The 20,317-nt window shown below is 37.7% G+C and overlaps 1 protein-coding gene across 1 annotated transcript in view; it reads right to left on the reverse strand.

The window, feature by feature from the left end:
• sip1 (septin interacting protein 1) overlaps positions 1-20,317 on the reverse strand; it is a 122,201-nt gene that overhangs the window by 60,665 nt on the left and 41,219 nt on the right. The window contains exon 4 of the mRNA XM_067148890.2: positions 6,721-6,814. Within this exon, the coding sequence (XP_067004991.2) occupies positions 6,721-6,814 (94 nt within the window). The remainder of the gene's footprint in view (positions 1-6,720; positions 6,815-20,317) is intronic.

Consider the following 20,317-nt stretch of genomic DNA (forward strand, 5'->3'; position numbering starts at 1 on the left):
TGAAGGCTACAATATCGAAAGCCCATAAAAGTGAACAACAATAACATTACATTGACTACTGTTTGTTGTGATATGTTTTGTCTCTTCTGCTGCCACACATCTTCAATAGATGGGATTACTGTTGCATTCCAAGTAAAACAGCCTGCCTGAATATTGGCGGAAAGTGGCTGAGGAGTTAGATATTTTTTTTTTTTTTTTTTTGGCATGACATTCCTCTGGTTCATACATGTTCTGATAACCACTTAAGTACCGGTACATGACATAATGGCTCATCATAGTATTCCAGCTAGTCGATTCCTGCTCTGATGCACTGATAAGAATGGGGAGTGTGCACATTTATGGAAAATGGCAGACCAGTCAGTGCTCACTGCTGTCTGTGGCCGGGTCATTCCACATCAGGAAATTGACATAGTTAGAGCACCAGCGTAGTACTGTTCGTGAAAGCAAAAAAACTGTGCCTTTTTCATCTGATTGAGCATTTCACATGATAGCATTGCTTTTAATCGCAATATGCAGTCAGTTAATATAGTATTCTGATAAGAATACAGACATCATTGACATTGTAATGACCTATGTCAAGTTCGGTTTAATATTTGTCTGTGTCTGTTACAGCATCACTGGAATATTGATGAGTAGATTTTAATGAAACATGGTATTTCAATTTTGAATAAGGTCAAGCAGGATCTTAGCTGTAAGTTGTCCAAAAAATTTTACCTGGAGGTGATGCTTCAGAAGGGGCCTAAAGCATACAACTTGATGTATCTCTCTTGCAGTTGGCTTTACACGAAATTAGCTCACGGCAAATTTTTCTCATATACTGTCATGTGAAAGTCGAAGTCCAAGAGCCGATAACTAGCTCTATGGACTGTAAAGAGAAATACAATGGAGAATGTTCCACCAATGTTTTAAAAGCTTTGTACACCTGTCAATATTTAAAAAAATATTAATGTGATATTTGGCTTTCTTTGATACTGGAAGGAAAAGAACAAATCAAGATCAGCAATAATGAAAAAAAAACCAGTTTGACATACAAAGTTGAAATTTCAGATGATGGTTCCTCCTATATGTCTTACATTTTAAATGTATAATATAACTATTTAAAATAGTTTATTTGAATCCGCCTTGATCAATAGCTACTACCGAAACATATTTGGTTTAATGAATAGTTTTTCTTTCATTTAATGAGTGTATTGATCAAGGCGGATTCAAATAAACTATTTTAAATACTTATATTATACATTCAGACTAGTCAATACGGACCAGACACAATATTAACCTATCATGGTTAAGTTTACATTTTAAATATGAAGTGGTCTTAAAACAATACACACCTAAGGGGTTTCTGATTGCAGGGTGAGGCCTGATGATATAAATATTCATTTCTCTCAAACCGCTTGACATACGAAATTGAAATTGCACATGATGATTGTATTAGATATTAAATAAAGAGTACGGTCTTAAAATAATACACCCGAAGAAGTTTTGCCTGGAAGGTGAGGCCTGAAAAGAATATTCATATCTCTGAAGCTGTTTGACATATGAGGTTGAAATTTCACATGATGGTTGCTCCTATATGGGATAGATTTTAAATAAGTGGTCTTAAAACAACGCACGCCTAAGGGTGTTTTACTGAGGAGTGGGGCCTGACGACATAAATATTAATTTCTCTGAAACCGTTTGACATATGAGCTTAACATTTCACATGATTTTAAATAAAAAGTGGTCTTAAAATAATACACACTTAAGGTGTTTTGATCAGGAGGGTAATGCCTGAAAATATAAATATTCATATCCCTGAAACCGTTTGACATAAGAGGTTGAAATTTTACATGATGGTTGCTCCTATACATAATAGATTTTAAATAAGAAGTGATTTTAAAACAATACACCCCTAATGAGTTTTGACTGGGGGAAGGGGTGAGGCCTGATGACAAAAACCATCTTGATTTTACTTGACCGTTGCTTTTATACGTTATAGACTTTAAATAAGAAGTGGTCTTGAAACAATACACCTCCTAAGGGATTTTGATGGGGGGTTAAGGGCTGATAACAAAATTATTCATTTCTCTGAAACCATTTGACACTAAAGGTTCATATTTCACATGCTGATTGCTCCTATGTGTCTTAGATTTTAGAGAAGTGGTGGTGGTGACTACTGTTTTAAGAGGAAGAACAACTGGCCAACCATCCTCTATTAACACTAATCAGAAGGAAAAGAATGAAATAGGTCTGCCACATCAAAAACTGATGATATCGGCGAATGAAAGGGAAGGGCGTAAAAATGAAAGACTCCCCAGGCTCGCAAATCTAACACCATCAAGGTTGGAAAAGAACAAAAGCCAGCCAAGGGAGGTCAGACAAGATAGATGAAAGTGAGGATCCTGGCACAAGGAAGTGGAAGCAATGCCAGGACTCAGCTAAGGGCCCTGTGGTTGCCAACACACGCTCCCAAGTTAAGAGCCCCTGGGGGTCCTTTTGGTTGCCTCTTACAACAGGCAGGGAAAATCATAGATGTTCTCCTACACCTCCCCCTCTGCACAGGGGGAAATAAAAAGCAAAATAAGAAGTAGTCTTAAAACAACACACCCTTCAACCTTTGGGGTACAATGAATTTCCAGCCTACATCTTGCAGAGGTCCAAAATGTGAACGGCACATTTCTTTATTATCCATCATGTTAACAAAATTATCAGCAATATCTTGTGAGAGTGTGGTACTTCCAGAGGTATTTGTTTGGGTACAGTCCTGGGTTCCCTGGACAGGTCTCACAATAAAATGGTGTCCCATTTCTGCCCTTGCTGCATCTTTTCACTTTCCTGTCCGATCACGCAGCACAATCCTTAGTTTTTTTGGCCTCACAAGCATCTATGATATGTAGTTTCCCATTCAGACAAAATTCTTCGGCACAGCCACTCCGTCGGCTGTGCTTGTGGGAATTTTGTTTTGTAACGTCCCCCATTAGCCCAATGATAACTAGATCACTGAAAGGCTTGTGACTGACTTCAGACTTACTTTCTGCATTTTGCTGCATATTATATACCTCAAAACTGTTCACTAAAGCTAACTGCTGTTTTCCTGTATTAGGAGGCGTGTATTCCTTAGCACTGTCGTGAGAATACTTCAAAAAATTGCAGTCACCTTCTTCATTCTTCACCCCCTACATCACTGTTTTTGCAACTGTCTTCCAACTCAATTTCCTCCTCACTCAAAAATTGTTCTCAGATTCAGGAACACTAATTTCACTTTCAGAATCAGTCAACAAATTAACGTCAATATAGTAACTGTCAAACAACTGTCTGCAAGTATCATCAGGTTCCATGCCACGACTGGAGGACGCCATGTTGATAATAAATATAAACACAACAGCAACAAACTATCTCCATGGAATAAGCAACGGAATAAAACAAATTAACAGTACATGGCCGCACAGAACAGAAAACTGACCAGGCTAAATACTGTGTAAACCTCGGCAACATTTTCGTTCCAACATACAAAATATATAACCTTAAAGCTGTGCCAGACTAGGACCAACATAGGACCGCAATGAAAAATTAACAATATCGAACTAAGTCCGACATTGTAGCCCATAGGGTAAAGGGGGTTTTGACTGGGGGTGAGACCTGATGACAAAAATGTAAATTTCTTTGACAAACGAGGTTAAAATTTCACCCGATGATTGCTCCTATTTTTAGATTTTAAATAAGAACTGGTCTTAAAACAAAATACAGCCCTAAGGGGTTTTGACGGGGGGATGAAGACTCATGACAAAATTATTCATCCCTCCAAACCGTTTGATGTACGAATTTGTACAAGAACTTTGGATATCGTAGATGTCAAATATGATGTAATTTAAAATATTTCACATATATAAGGATTGTGATCATTCAGAAGTTTTTGAAGTTCTAAAGCTAAGTCTTTACAACAGCCAAAATATTGGACCAAATTTTAAACTCTTCTTCATCATTGCTAACTAAATCTATTTGCAAACCACCACCAACCACCCAGATCTTTCATCGGTTTTGTGGCTGTGAATATTGTGGCCTGTCAACTGGTTCCAGTCTTGAGAGCCCTATCTTAGTAAATTATTCCCTGCCTTGATCTCCTTGCAGGTATTGGGTTAAACTGAAATGTGAGGCCATACCTGGCCAGTGTGTCACTCAAATTAATAATAAAATATTCACAAGCTTATATAATACATATTAAAGGAGGTTTCATCTTGATTTTTATCAGAATAATTGGGGCTGCCCTCTATACACACAAAATTACATGTCTTAGATTTTAAATAAGAAATGGTCTTAAAACATTACACCCCTAATGGGTTCTGACTGTGGGGGGGGGGGGGGGGGGGGGATGGCAAAACTAATAATTTCTCTGAAACCGTTTGACTTTTCAACTTAAAATTTCAAATGATACCCTAAGTGTAAAATAACAGAAGCTATGAAAAAAAAAAAAAAATCAATCCCACAGGGTTAAATGGGGGTCAATATCCAGAAACAAGTCGGAAACCGCTTCACATATGAACTTAAAATATTACATGAAGGTTGGTCTTCTATGTCCTAGACCGAGCTCGAGACCTGCAGTTGCTTAAGTGCGGCCAGTATCCAGTATTACAAGTAACAACTCTCATTATTGTTCCGTATTGAAGATGACGTTAGGCATAGATATCAAGGATAATTAAATAAAAAACCACCTATTCAATACTTTCCAATGTTTCACCCATTATTTTGGGCATCTTCAGCCTGTAAACAACCTTTAGGTCAAGGTTTGGGACCTTTTTAACTAATATAAACTTACTAATATATACACTATATACAACATATACATTATATACAATATATACAAACATAAGTCAATACAGTAAAGTTTTTTGGTCCTAATCTATTTAATATGGAAAATGTCCAAAACTAAAATGGATCTTCTTTTCGGTGAAGAGGATTGCAAATCGGGGTTTATGTGACCCTTATATCATATTAAGTACTTGACGTATCGTGTCTGGTGACAGGATGTGTCGTCAACAATAAGTGGAGATTTGAACTGATTGTAGGTTGGTCAAGATTGAAAATATAAATTTAAATTGAATGTGTTTTAACTTGGCAGTTCTGGTTAACCTAAAATGTTCAAAACTAAAATAAAATGAAACGGATCTTCTTTTTTCTTCTTGAGAAGGGGTGATATTAAAACTGGAGCTTGTTTGACCCACGATTTTCATTTTCATGTTCTTGACGTAACTAATATTTAAATGTGTTGTCGTGTACAAGTGGAGATTCAAAAGCCGATTGTTGTAGGTAGACTGGTCAAAAACGTTGTGAATGAAACTGTTAGCGTCTTGACTTTGGGTCTCATGTAACGTCAAGGAATTGACAAGAGTACAATATTTAGCTGTTTCATAGTTTTAGGCTGCTGCTTAATTGGGAAGAGACATCCTAGACACTTGATACAGTCTTGTGTGAAAATTGTTCCCGTTGATGTGTTACTTGGTCTTTGGGAGGGATCTTAAGAATATCTGTAATGAAGTAGAAAATAATTTTGAATTAAAAATTTTTTGAGCACGCGTTGTGATAAAATGTATTAAATTAACACCTCTTAACTGTAAAATGACTTACTTGTTCAGCCCTTCAAGGGCTTGGAAAGTATTGAATAGGTGGTTTTTTATTTAATTATCCTTGATATCTATGCCTAACAGTATCCAGTAATCGGGAGATAGTTGGTTCGAGCCCACTGTCGGCAGCCCTGAAGATGGTTTTCCGTGGTTTCCCATTTTCACACCAGGCAAATGCCAGGGCTGTACTTTGATTAAGGCCACGGCCACTTCCTTCCACTTCCTAGGCCTTACCTATCCCATCGTCGCTATAAGACCTATCTGTGTTGGTGCAACGTAAAGCAAATAGCAAACAAAAAATATGTTCTAGATGTTAAATAAGAACACCCCCCCCCCCCCCCCATGGCACTACAGCCCTTGAAGGGCCTTGGCCTACCAAGCGACCACTGCTCACCCCGAAGGCCTGCAGATTACGAGGTGTCGTGTGGTTAGCACGACGGATCCTCTCGGCCGTTATTCTTGGCTTTCTAGACTGGTAAATAAGAAATATTTTAAAAATATTTTCCCCTAAAACAAAACATTCATTCCTCCAATAATGTTCAACATATAAAGTCAAAATATCACAGGATGGTCGCTTCTACGTCCTAGATGTTAAATAAGATAGGGTTTTAAAACATTTCAATTCTACTGTATGCGGGTTTAAATGAATATTTGATTCAAATATACAATTTGCTTTATGTTGCATCGACACAGATAGGTCTTATGGCAACGATGGAATAGGAGTAGGAACGAAGCATCTGTGGCCTTGATTATGGAATAGTCCCAGCATTTGCTTAGTGTGAAAATAGGAAATGACAGAAAACCATCTTCAGGGCTGCCAACAGTGGGGTTTGAGCCCACTACCTCCCAAATGCAAGCTCAGAGCTACGTGACCCAAACCGCGCAGCCACTTGCTTTATCGAGAATAAATTATCATTCCCCCAAAACCATTTGACGTACAACTGAGGGTTTATTTTACAGGCTCAGCCAACACTGGACTCCAAAATTTAAAACTTTTAAAGATAGCTTCCAGTTTAAAACTGTAGCAAAGCATGGATATTTTGCTAGGGGTGAGAGAGAGAGAGAGAGAGAAAATGAATGAATGAATGAATGAATGAATGAATGAATGAACAAACAAACTTACCTATAGCCCCTCTTCCTTTACGAAGGTGAGCTTCAACAGGGGCAGAAATACCCTGTAAGTCTTTTCCAAGACCTTTTCCAGGTTGAAATCCCATCTAAAAAGAAACAAATATTATATCTGAAAGACACAATTTAAGCGGTTCAAGTAAAATGTACAAGTTACAGCAGTTCTGTAGGTCCAATATATGAATCTCGATACCAAAAGAGACTTCTTTTCTATAAAGAGAACTAACCTGACAAGACTACGGTAAGACATGTGTATGTTTAACTCTTGTTCTGTTTCTCTACAAGGTCGGGTAGGAAGTGAGATGAATCTTCGTAGCGAGATTTTATGACCGGATACCCTTTCTGATATCAACCTCATCAGAAGAGTTAACGAGACGAAATGAATGATGTGATATATGACAGTACGAAGGGAAAAGGTGAAACCCAGTTGTTTGGTTGCTTAGCACTGTTTAGTTCACCTAACGAAATGTGGAACAGTGGCAGCACTTGTCAAGGACTCTGAGTGAGAGTAGAGGGGCATAATGGGAAGTGTGTGAGAGAGGAAGAGCTCGGTCATGCCACGCGTGTTTTCGCACTATGTATTTGTTAGCTTTTAAATGGTGTGTAGTGTAAAATAAACCTGTGTTTTCATCCAGTGAGATTTAACTTATTTAGTGAGCTAGCAGAGAGGTGTTGTTTAGACCAGATTCAACACCGGCACCAGCACATAGCCTATTCCTGTCAAATAACATCATGGGGTGTGCTGAAGACTTTAACTCCCCACCTCGACAGATGAATCACCATCAACAGCATCATATGCCCTCATTCCATATGAGCACTGTGGAGAGGTTTGGCATGCACTCTAGTGATTATAAATTGTATATCAACACCTCCCCTAATCGGCTGGCCAACGTTCTCCTGGTGAACCACAGTGTCAGACCATTATAGACTTCAAGCCTTAATGATCATGGCCACCAGGTGGGCTTGCAGTGAGATATGCAACAATTTTATTATTTCTAACAAGGCTATGAAAATGTCCTTCTGCATGTTTACATGTTTCTACTGGCTATCTCACATTAACTTATCTCTGTCTCATCATGTTCTTATTCTTCTTTCTGACTTTCTGTCCTTAAATACACTAGCGTCAGAAAATTTAGCCTCGCCCATGAATTTTCACTTACCATGAAAGGGGCTATTTGTTGAAAATCAACATGGAAATACCTATGTTTTTAGAACTAACTAGTTTTATTACACATTTCACTAGATTTTCTTTTACACTGATCATTCACAGGGAGCTAGAAACACAATTACAACATCTTAAGCAATCACACTGCCTCTTCATCAATGTGTCCACCCTTTGCTTTGATTACTGCTTTATAGAGCGTGGCATTCTAGCTGTTAATTTTTCCAAAGTCTCGGTATTTATACATCCCCAGGTTTCTAACAGACATTGCCACAATCCATCCACACTGCTTGGTGCCTTTTCTTTCACTTTCCTGTCAAGTTCTTCCCACAAAAGTTCAATAGGTGACAGACTGGGTGATTGAGGAGCCCAGACCATTAAATCCAATTTTCCTTCAGCTTGTTTCCTTTCCAGATACTGCTTGCACAAATGAGAGGTGTGTTTAGGATCATTGTCCTGTTGTAGAACAAATCCTTCACCAATCAGCTTCATTCCAGATGGCACGACATTGCGCGAAAGGATACGGTTATATTGTTTCTTTTACAGTAATCCCTCTACTGTCACCAAATCACCAACCTGATTATTTCAAAAACATCCCCACACCATCACATTTCCTCCTCCTCGCTTCACTTTCAATAATGTTGTTTATCAACAAGAGGGATTGGCTATGGGATCACCGCCTCGGGTATCTTAGCTGAGATTTACTTGGATTTTTTGAAACACACCAAAATTGATGATGATGATGATGATAATAATAATAATAATAATAATAATAATAATAATAATAATAATAATAATAATAATAATAATAATAATAATAATAATAATAATAATAATAATAACTTTAACAACATCCTTTTCTGGGGCAAGATTTGTAGATGACACCATAGTAATCATGGATGAGAGCATTACAAACGTAGCTACCACTCTCATTTATCTATATAACATTGACCCACATATAAAATTCACACTTGAATTTGAAACTGAACAAAAAATAAATCTTTTAGACCTAACTATTATCAGACACCCAAGCTACTTAAGATATAAGATTTTCAGAAAACCCACCGAAACAGTCACCACAATCCGTCAAGATTCTTCACACCCCCAAATTCACAAACGAGCAGCATACAACAGCATGGTATACTGAGCCTTCAGTGTTCCAATGTCTAAAAGAGAACTCAAAAATGAGTTGAACACTATTCGTAATATAGCTAAATCCAATGGATACAACAGTTTCTTTATAGAAAAAAATAATCAATAAATATAAATACCGCCCTTCTACCACCTTGAAAAAAGATAAGAAAAACAACTCCTCTCCTTTTATCTTTACCTTCAACGAACAAATCTACCAAGTCACCAACATCTTTAAAAAGCACGATGTAAAAGTAGCTTTCAAAACAAACAATAGAAACGCACAAGTCTTACATAATGCCACATCCATAAACAAGTTAAATAGTTATTCAAAATCAGGAGTATACAGGATCATTTGCAACAGTTGTAATTCTTACGTCGGACAGACCGGGAGAAATTTTCATATAAGCTACTCAGAACATGCCATTGCCCTCAAATACAATAAATTTTCAGCTGCACGACAGCATATGCATGACTATAATCACAAATTCACAGACAAAAAACAAGATATGGAAATTCTCAAAATCATCAACAAAGGACCCCTCCTTAACATTACCGAAAGCTGCTTCATACATTTAGATCAATATTTCAACCCAACTCATAATGAAATTTCAGAAAAGCCAAATATCCTTTTTGCCCTTCTAATTCCCATTTTCAGTAACATCAAACCAACAAGTCATAATTCAGTTTTTCATAATATTCACAGCACCTTTCCTCAACAGCCATCCTTTTTCCCACATCCTTCAGCCCCGCCTTAATTCCCCTTCCCCCACCCCACCCCTTCCCCTCTCCTTCAGAACCTTTCCCATCCTCTCTCCTTCCTTTTCATTTGAATCTCACAACAGTTAGTCTGAAGCACACACAACAATAGGCCACACACCTCAAGCTATATTGAGAGGTAAGTCTCATAACCTATGCCATCTAACTAACACATTCTCTCATTCAATTCATTAATTTAATTTTATCTAATTTATTCAGGTTAACTTCATGGGCACCGCAATGAATTGCAAATTTTATACCAGACACAATGTATCTGTATTAACCACATCTTCATGTGCCATCCTGACAATGTCCAACAACATTTCAGCATGATTTAACAAGCACCACGAGAGCATCTCATTTTATTACCTTGACTGATGATGAAACAACATCTAACAGCTAATGGTTATTTACAGCGGTGTCCAATGGCTTGCATATGACTAACACCACTCAAATAGATTTGGTGATGAACTACGGGATCAACTTTTACCAGTTCCCATTTACTACTGAATTATTAATGATTAGATGTTCTGTGTATATAAATTAATACTCGAAATATTCTCAATGATTAGCATACTCAAGAAGTTAGAACCTAGTTTATTTTCAAATTTAATCATAATTTCATCCCAGTTTTTTAATGTCAATTTGTATATATTTGTTTCATTTGTTTAATGTCAATTGTGTGCATGTACATTTGTTTAGTTTTTAGATGTTTTACATTAAGGCTGAAGATGGCCATCCCCGGCCAAAACTAGTCCCTAATTAATTAATGTAATTTAGAATATTACATATTATAGTATAGAAAGGTGGACCATTATTACATTAATTTAATAATTATATTGTAAATCCTGATGTGATAAATGAAGAGAACAAGCATGAAATATATTTTAAAATAAGGGTCTGGCTTTCAACAGCTATAACTATCCAAAGAAAGCTTCCAGTCACTATATATTACATTCAGAAGTACAACTCGCAACATACGCTAGTTATCAGCTGGTGGTTTGTCATGATTTCTACAGCACGGCTTTATTAAGAAGGAGTGGCTCCTGCTACACATACACCAACTGGGAATATCAGAGACCATCTACAGAGACCATCTACAGAGACCATTTGGGAATAGATTCTCACTGTTTGGACTCTATAGTCGGGAACAAAACTATTTTTAAAAGTTTCAAGAAGACGGGACCTCGAGTGCTCTCGACTGCAGTCCATGGCTGACGAGATGGCAGTGACGATGATGTCATTTGGAATGACGACACGCCGGTAGCAGGGAACTTGGCGGCATAAGATGATAATTCAAATAAAAGCAGTGATCAGGTTAACTAAGGTTTACTGTGTGATAGGCCTACTGCTCAACTGACAGAGACAAATGACTGGCCATTAAGATCTTTTGTATCATAATACGATACCCTCATCCCTTTTCTCTAAGGGGTCGAGTATGAAGTGAGATGAATTTTTGTAGTGAGATTTTACGACCATATGCCCTTCCTGACTTCAACCTTATCAGAGGAATTAATGAGATGAAACGAATGACGTGATATGAGTAACTAAAACTGCCTATATTTACTTTATATGTAGGCCTAAAAGTTGTGTTCACCACTGATTGTCTTTTTACATTTAGAAATACTGCCTCCCAATGAAAATAGCCAGTATAACTCAAATACATTCATAAGTTTGTTAAAGAACAGTGTAGAATGTTTACATGTACAATTTGTAGCCTAGAAGTCATGTGTTCACTGCACAAAATTAGAGGTTTTCGCACAATGGATCCCCCTTTATCCTTTTCGGCTATAAAAGTGGGGAAAAGTGGAGTCTAATACGCGAGTAAATACGTAGTCTCTACCCTTTTCAGTAGTTCAATGGATTAGGTGTTTAACCCAATAGCTTCAGGTATAATGGTCTGCGTGCTCACTCATAAATTAGATTTAAATTGCCCTCAACGTGAGTAAGCCACCCGGTCAGAACTACTGTGCACCATTCTGAAATAAATGCCATAAATGGAACAGTAACCAGAATTTTCATGCACAGTTTTCAGTGAAGCATTCAAAATAATTGTACTCAACAACAATGACATTAGAACGATTATTTTATGCGGTAAAACATTTGGGTTTATGTAGAGAGACTTCACACTACTCTTTGTCTCTCAAAAAAAAAAAAAAAAAAAACATACATTTATCTTTGCTCCTATATAACCCACACCCAGTCACTATGTTTTGCTTTCGCACACGGGTCTTTAGGTACAATTTCACAGTCACTCGTATCAGATGAACAGTCACTTTCACTTAAAATCCCTTCTTCAATATTAACTGCCTCACTGTTCTCTGAATCACTATTTAAAACACATTCAATTAATTAAGCAATAGCATTTCTGTCACTTGCCTATACTACGCCCAAAACCATGGCTAGGAAAATCACGATACAAGTTCTTAGAAGGAGAGCTGTAAACAAGCCACATCATCATCATTGTACAGTTCCAGTTTCCTGGGCACTGTTAATGAGCCTCTTCCACTTCTTCCTGCCCATATACAGTAAAACCTCGATCATCCGCCCCTCGATTAACCGTTCTGCGGATTATCCATCGCCAAAAAAATCTTAATTTTTTTAAAAAGCAATGTACAGTCGCTCCAAAACTGAATAAGCGTACTCTTCATGTTAATAATAATAATAATAATAATAATAATAATAATAATAATAATAATAATAATAATAATAATAATAATAATAATAATAATAATATGCCTTTGCTGGCAGGAAATAGAATAGAAATATATTTATTTAAAGTTAATTACAAGTAGGACCAGAGCTCCCTTTGGCTGCAACTAACTGCCACTTTAACTTAAATGTATCAACTAATATACATAATCAAATAAAAAGAAAACATAAAAAGCGTAAGATACATTTCCCTACTGAGGATATAAGAATAAGATTAAAAACTAAACATCTAGGAGATTACAATAATACTTTTACCATTTCATAAACATACACTATACTAACAAGGAAGGGAAGACATAAGAGAAACTTAAGAATTTTAATGCCGAGGATGAATTAAGAATAAAACTGAGCATCTAAAATGTAACTAGGAGATCATGATATTTCGTACAATTTAATTAGTTTGGTGAAAATTCATTTACATGGCTTAATAAGTGAAAAGGTAGCAGTATTTAAGACATTTTCTCTGAGTTCCGACACTACTTTGCTGTATTTCATATAGTTTAAGATCATTATATAATTGGGAGGCAGTGACAATGAACGACTTACTGCACTTTACCGTACGATGCTGTGGAACCTGAAGGGTGTTAGCTGTAAACCTATTGTCCCTTGACTCATCTGAACAAAGGACTTGGTCAAATATGAGGGAGCATTAGATTTTAAAATTCTCAGGAGTCAAACAAGCAGCTGAGTATGATCGTCTATCCCCGAGTTTCAACCACTCTGCGATTTGTAGTAAGATGTTACGTGACAGTCTTTACGAATATTGAAGACGAATCGCACACAGGCATTCTGAACACACTGGAGTTTGCTATTATATTTCTCAGAGATATCGCTGTAAATTACAGCGCCGTAATCTAAAATAGGAAATACCATAGTTTGGATCAACATCTTTCTCACCGAGAAAGGAAGATACGGCAAGTTTCATCGAAACTGATGCATTATGCCAGACACTTTCTTGACCAAATGCTTGGCATGAAAGGTCCAGGACAGAGTGTTATCCGTTAGAATACCTAAATTCTTAACACATTCCTGATACTTGACTACAGATCCGTTTACAATTACTGGAGGAATGTCCCTGTTGAAAAGATTTGATAAATTTCTTCGATATCCTAGAAAAATAGCTAAGGTTTTGTTTTCATTTAATAGCAAATTATGACTTAATGTATGTAGTGTTTACAGTGCACTATGTCTTCTGGTATGGGCTAGAATAAATCTGTTACTTTCATTGACCTGTCTCAGTCTCATCTTTGGCTTTGACAATGTGAAAGTGACCGAGGTATAAGCGATTCTAGTAACACCGTTCTTATGCAGCCAGTCCCTGTTATGAATGATGTGAAAATATTGCTCATAGGGTCAGTTGGTGCATGCATTTCAGTGGGCTTGGCAGACTGATATGTAATAGCAACTTCTGTCTCAGTGAGGAAAGCAACGGGAAACTACCTCACTCCTCATTTCCCTAGTATGCCTCTTCAGTGACACCTAGGCTATCTATGGCAGCTGTTGGTGGAGCTGTAGAGGATCAAACCAGCCTTTGGGCTGAATACCCAACGTACATACAACAACAACAACAACAACAACAACAACAATAATAATAATAATAATAACAATAATAACAACAACAATAATAATGTTATTGGTTTTATGTTCCACTAACCACTTTGATGGTTTTCAGAGACGCCGAGGTGCCAATATTTTGTCTTGCAGGAGTTCTTTTACATGCCAGAAAATCTACCAACACGAGGCTGACATAGTTGAGCAGTTTCAAATACCACCGGACTGAGCTACAATCGAACCTGCCAAGTTGGGGTCACGAGGCCATCGCCGCAACCATCTGAGCCACTCAGCCCGGCTCTTAACGTCGAGGTATCTTGATACAGTATTCTGTTTTGAAGCAACTGTACACTGACTCTCCGACTCCTGAGTCTACGATCATAACATACAGTAACTACTGTACGTACACGCGCATAGACCAGCATTTGGCATTGGAGACATGACTTCATACATCTTTTTACTATGTAATTTTATGTTGTGTAAAATTATTTAACTTTTAACTGTTACAAAAGAAGAAGGATGCTATTTAAACACAACAGTCACAAACTTTATTATCCGTTCCATTGTTGACGAATAATGTACTGTAACGTGCCCTCTCCCAGCCCACGGAGCAGAGAGTACAGTATGCTGGTCATTTCTACTTCAGAATGATACCTACAACTTATTTGGTAGCGTGTAACATCTCTGAGTACCACACGTAGATCTTTCATATCGTTCTCTGTCAAGGTTAAATATTTTCAGCACAGGCTACTGCATCGTAAATATTTCACAATGAGCAGGAATCGGAAACCAGCCTAGCGGTCCATCATAATCAACCTCCGCTATTAGTAGACAGGTAGGCTACATTCTGTACTGTAGAGCAAAGTACGGAAATGTCAGAGTGACTGATAAAGTTGAACATTTATTTTACATTCTAACAGCCCGAGAAATGTTGAGAACGAAATCTGCAGTAAAAAAGAAAGAAACGAGTAGTTTTAACCATACAAGGTCTAAAGCTTGGAATAAATGGTGTACTAATCACAGGAATTTCGAATGCTTCAAGGAACAATGGAAACAAACAGCAAAAATTCTTTGGAATATGAAAAGAAAGTACGAGAAAGAACAGCTGCACAACATAGAAGATGATTTCAAGAGAAACAACACAAGAGATTTCTATAGAAGATTAAAAAACAAAATCAAAAAAATTCTCTCCTGGTAATGTATGTTTTAAAAGTGAACAAGGGAAACTCATTATTGGTGACAAGAATAATTGCAAGTATCTGGCTAACTATTTCCAGAATCTTCTGAACTGTGAACCTCCTGAAGATGGATTGCTGTTTGGAGAGCCTCAATTCAAGTTGAAGTATTCATTACCACCAAATAAGGAAAAAATTTGGGACATCAGCAACTAAAAAACAACAAAGCTCCTGGGAAAGATTCAATTACTGCAGTTATTCACATTTGCAGGAAAATACAGTGGAAAAACTAGAGGAATTATTCCCTTTTATCTGGGAAAAACAAGACATACCAAGTGATTGGAAGAATGCACTCATTCATCCCTTACATAAAGAAGGGACCAAACTAACGTCAACAACTACAGAGGTATCTCCCTTCTTTCTATAGCATACAAAATCCTATCCAAAGCATTGCAGCGGAGGCTTCAAACACATGTAGATAAACAAATTGGTGAATACCAGGCTGAGTTCAGGAAAGGGCGTTCATGTGCTGAGCATATTTATATTCTAAAATCACTTATAAAAATAAGGTCAATGAGAAATCAGAAGAAGACAATCATAACCTTCGTTGATTTCAAAAAGGCATATGATTCCATAGATCGTGGAGTGCTCATGAACGTTCTGCAGAGTTTGGAATGGATGAGAAATCTCTGGCCATAATTCAACAATCTCTTACAAACACTTTTTCTCAAGTAAAATTTATGGGCGAACTCTCAAATCTGAGATAAAAAGGCAAGGAGACAGCCTTTCTCCACTAATCTTTAATTGCATTTTAAAAAAGGTTATTAGGGAATGGAGGTTGAGAATGACTGAAAATGGAATGAAGAATGGAGTAAAGATAGGTTGTGGAAAAAATGCGATGATGTTAGACTGCCTTACCTTCGCAGACAACGTCGTTCTTATTACAGACAACCGTCAAACAGCCACGAAACAAGTTGAAGAAAAAATATTGCAATCAAAACAGGGTTAAGAATCTCCTTCGAAAAAACAGCATTCATGGATTCCATAAAAAAAGGCGACACGGACACACTTGTTAGACTGTATGATATCCAGCGTGTGCAAAAATTTAAAAAACTGGGAGAAATACTCACCCCCAATGGAGATGAGAAGGAGGGATTAAAGGGGAGGGTGAGAAGGCTGGAGTTGGCTTTCAGACTATGTCATGACACCTATAAATCCAAGTTCCTCTCAGCCAAGTTAAAACATTACTGCACAGTGGTTAGAATGGAGTGCTTTTATGGAGCAGAAACCTTGACGTGGATGGTAGACCCAGCCCTTAAAAAAAAGAGAAAGAAGATTCTTATGAAAAATCTTAGGCCCAAGACAGCCGACGAGTGACCCAAACACATTCCGGTTAAGATCGAATTTGGAGCTCTACAAGGCAGTAGAGAGAATCACGACTGTGATGAGGAAAACGAGACTGACGTTTTATGGGAATATCAAAAGAATGAACCCTGAGAGATTGGTCAACAGGACTTAATTAACGTACAGCCCCAACATTTGCCTGATGTGAAAATGGGAAACCAGTGAAAACCATCTTCAGGGCTGCCGACAGTGGGGTTCGAACCCACTATCTAACGAATACTGGATACTGGCCGCACTTAAGCGACTGCAGCTATCGAGCTCGGTAGAAAAGTGGAAAAAACAACCGGGCTGGCTTACACAGGTGCACAATGACTTGGCAGAAATATCAAGGAGGCGGATATAAAAGAAAGGACATCATTTAGGAAGAAGGTTGCGGGAATGAGGGATGCGTCTGAAGAGCAACGTGCAAAGCCACGGAATCTCTCTGTGGAAGAGCGAGCAAGAAGACAAAGACTCAAGAATATTTGGCGAGAGTGTAAAGAGAAGGGTATCAGTCTGCGTGACATAAGGAAGATTGTGTAAACGTGGCACACAGGTGGCCATATCAATAAATAATAATAACAAAATTAAGTAATATAACCAACCGGTTAAAGAAAGGTGAACTAGTCTCAAATTTAGCATCAGAGTTCGGTGTGGGTGTGACAACAGTGCGGGATCTAGTGAAGAATAAAGACAAAGTGTTGCAGTTTGCGGTGAGTTCCGACAGTTCGCATGGACTCGCTAAAAGAAAAATAATGAAAGCATCATCTTTAAAAGAACTGGATGTTGCGTTATTCATGTGGTTTTAGCAAAAGAGAGGTGAAGGTGTACTTATTAGTCGTCCTATGATAACAAGGCAGGCACAAATTTTTCATGAAAAGATGGGACTCTCAGGATCCTCACCTGCATCCCATGGATGGCTACAGAGATCTAAGGACAGACATGGCATTCGAGAATTAAAAAGCAAAGGAGAAAAACTAAGTGGTGACAACAGTGCAGCAGAAAACTTTAGATACAAGTTTAAGCAGATAATTGAGAGATACAATTTTGTTCTAAGTCAAGTGTACAATGCCGAAGAAACTGGACTTTATTGGAAGTGCTAACCCAGTAAAACACTAGCAGCTGCTGACGGGAAATCAGCTCCTGGTCACAAATCTAGTAAAAAGCGCGATACAATCTTGTGCTGTGCGAATGCTAGTCATCATCATCATCATCATCATCATCGGTTTGCCCTTCCAGCGAGCTGGGTAGGGTGTTTGAAAACGAGCGTCTTCCAAAGTTGCCTATTCAAAAACATTTCGTTGTCCAAGACAGATTCCCAATTCCATCCTCTTCTCTCCACGTCTTCCCTCAGTTGGTCCATCCATCTTCTTCTTGGTCTTCTACCTGTTATTCTCTTTTCCAACTAAGCACATGGTAACCTTGTGCTATTCATTCGTTTAACATGCCCAAACCATTTAAGTCTAGATGACCTAAGTCTTTCCTCCATCGATTCATTTAGACCTAGGTTAGATCGGATCTCATCATTTTTCACATGATCAAGTCGGGTCTTTTGGAGGGCAGTTCTAAGAAATTTCATTTCACAGGCTTGAATCCTACTATAATCCTTTGATGTTAGTGTGCAGGTTTCCAGAGAATATGTAAGGATAGGAATGAAATATGACTTGTACAGGGTCATTTTTGTTCTTTGTGGGACTTTCTGATCCCATAGTAGGTGTCTAACGATGCTGTAAAAGTTAGAGCCTTTGGTTACTCTGTTTTTTATTTCTCTCTCAGCTCTGTTATTACTAACGATTACGCTTCCTAAATAACTGAATTGGTGTACTACTTCAACTTGGTGGTCCTGTATTTTTATGTTGCATTCTGTATAATGTCTGCTGATTTTTAATGCTACTGTTTTTGATGGGTTCAATTTCATTCCATAGTCATCAAACTTCTTACACCATGCATTCAGATTATTTTGCACTCCCTCCTCTGTTTCATCCCATATTGCCACATCGTCTGCAAACACCAGAGCCTGAAGATCTTTATTACCTTTTCCTTTTAGTTCCTTTAAAATGGTATCCATAACTGCTATGAATAGAAGTGGTGACAAGGCACTTCCCTGTTGTACTCCTTTGGTTGTATTGAACCATTCAGAGTGACCATCTCCAATTCTGACACAGCTTTTACAATTACTATATAGCATTTGGATCTTCCTAATAAGGTACTCCGGTACACCAAGTTTTCTAAGACTTTTCCAAATAGTTGATCTAGGAACATTATCATACGCCTTTTCAAGGTCCATAAACACAATAATTAGGTCTCTTCCTCTTTCCCAGTGTTTCTCTGCCAACATCCTCAAAGCAAATATCAGATCTGTTGTGCTTCTTCCAGTCCTAAAACCATGTTGTTCCTCTTCTAAGATAGGCTCTAGTATATCCCTTACTCTGGCTTCAATGATCTTCTCCATAATTTTAAGGCCGGGTGATACTGTAGGAGGGTAATGCCTCTGTAATTTTCACTTTTCCTTCTACTCCCTTTCTTAAAGATAGGAACTATCACCCCTTTTGTCCAATCTTCAGGTATTTCATTATCCTTCCATATTGTTCTGAGAACAATATACAGCCACTGTATTCCTGGTGGACCAGCAGCTTTAATCATGTCAGCTGTAATTTCATCACCTCCTGCTGACTTACCACTTCTCATCCTGTGGAGAGCTTGCTCTACTTCTGTCCATGTAATTGGAATATCTTCCTCTATTGTTTTCTGTCCTACATCCTCAACAGAGATCTCTTTAGGGCCATTTAGGAGCTTGTCAAAATACTGCCCCATTGTATCCGTGATATCTTTCATACTGCGAACTATATTCCCATCTGCTGTCTCCAGGGCTGTAATTGCTTCTTTATCTGATCTTTTACTTTTAACTATTCCATATATCATTTTCATATTCCCTTTACTGTCTTCTTCCAGTTTAGTTGTAAATTCTTTCCAACTTTTCTCTTTTTCTTCCCGTACAATTCTCTTGACTTCCAACTTTCTGTATCTATATTCCTTTGCTATCTCTTCCAATTTATTGTTGTCTATTTGGTCACTGTTGATTCTTCTGTCAGACTTAGCCACATCAAGAAGTTTTTTGGCTTTATTCCTTTTCATTATGGCTTCTTTCACTTTATCATTCAACCAAGATGTTCTTTTCTCTCTCACTCTTCTGCTTGTTCTTCCACATATTTTATCTGCACTACCAACCAGACTTTCCTTAAAATCATTCCATTCTTCATTACCTTTCTTTGTGTCTGTTATTGGTATTTTAGCTCTGATTTCCTCTTGAAACTGCTGTTTGACTTCCACATCTTTCAATTTCCAGTCTTTAATTCGTGGTTTTTTCTTCTTGTCTACTTTAATAATAGGTTTGGTGACTTTTAGGTCTGCAATAAGGAGTCTATGGTCACTATCAAGGCTCTCACTAGGTATCACTTTTACATCGTGCACCTTTTCTCCACTTGACCTATCTGGATGATAAGGGCTATCACTGATCTATACTGACCGTCCCAACTGTATCTCGTTATCTTGTGGCTATCCCGTTTCTGAAACCACGAGTTCTTCACCAGAAGTTGGTACATAGATCAAGCAGAAGTTCACCCTCCTCATTTCTATTACCAAATCCATATGGACCAATAATGCCTTTATAACCTGACCTATCAGTTCCTACCTGGGCATTAAAATCCCCAATTATCATT

Source organism: Anabrus simplex, chromosome 1 (genome assembly GCF_040414725.1).
Source record: "Anabrus simplex isolate iqAnaSimp1 chromosome 1, ASM4041472v1, whole genome shotgun sequence".
NCBI lineage: Eukaryota > Metazoa > Arthropoda > Insecta > Orthoptera > Tettigoniidae > Anabrus > Anabrus simplex.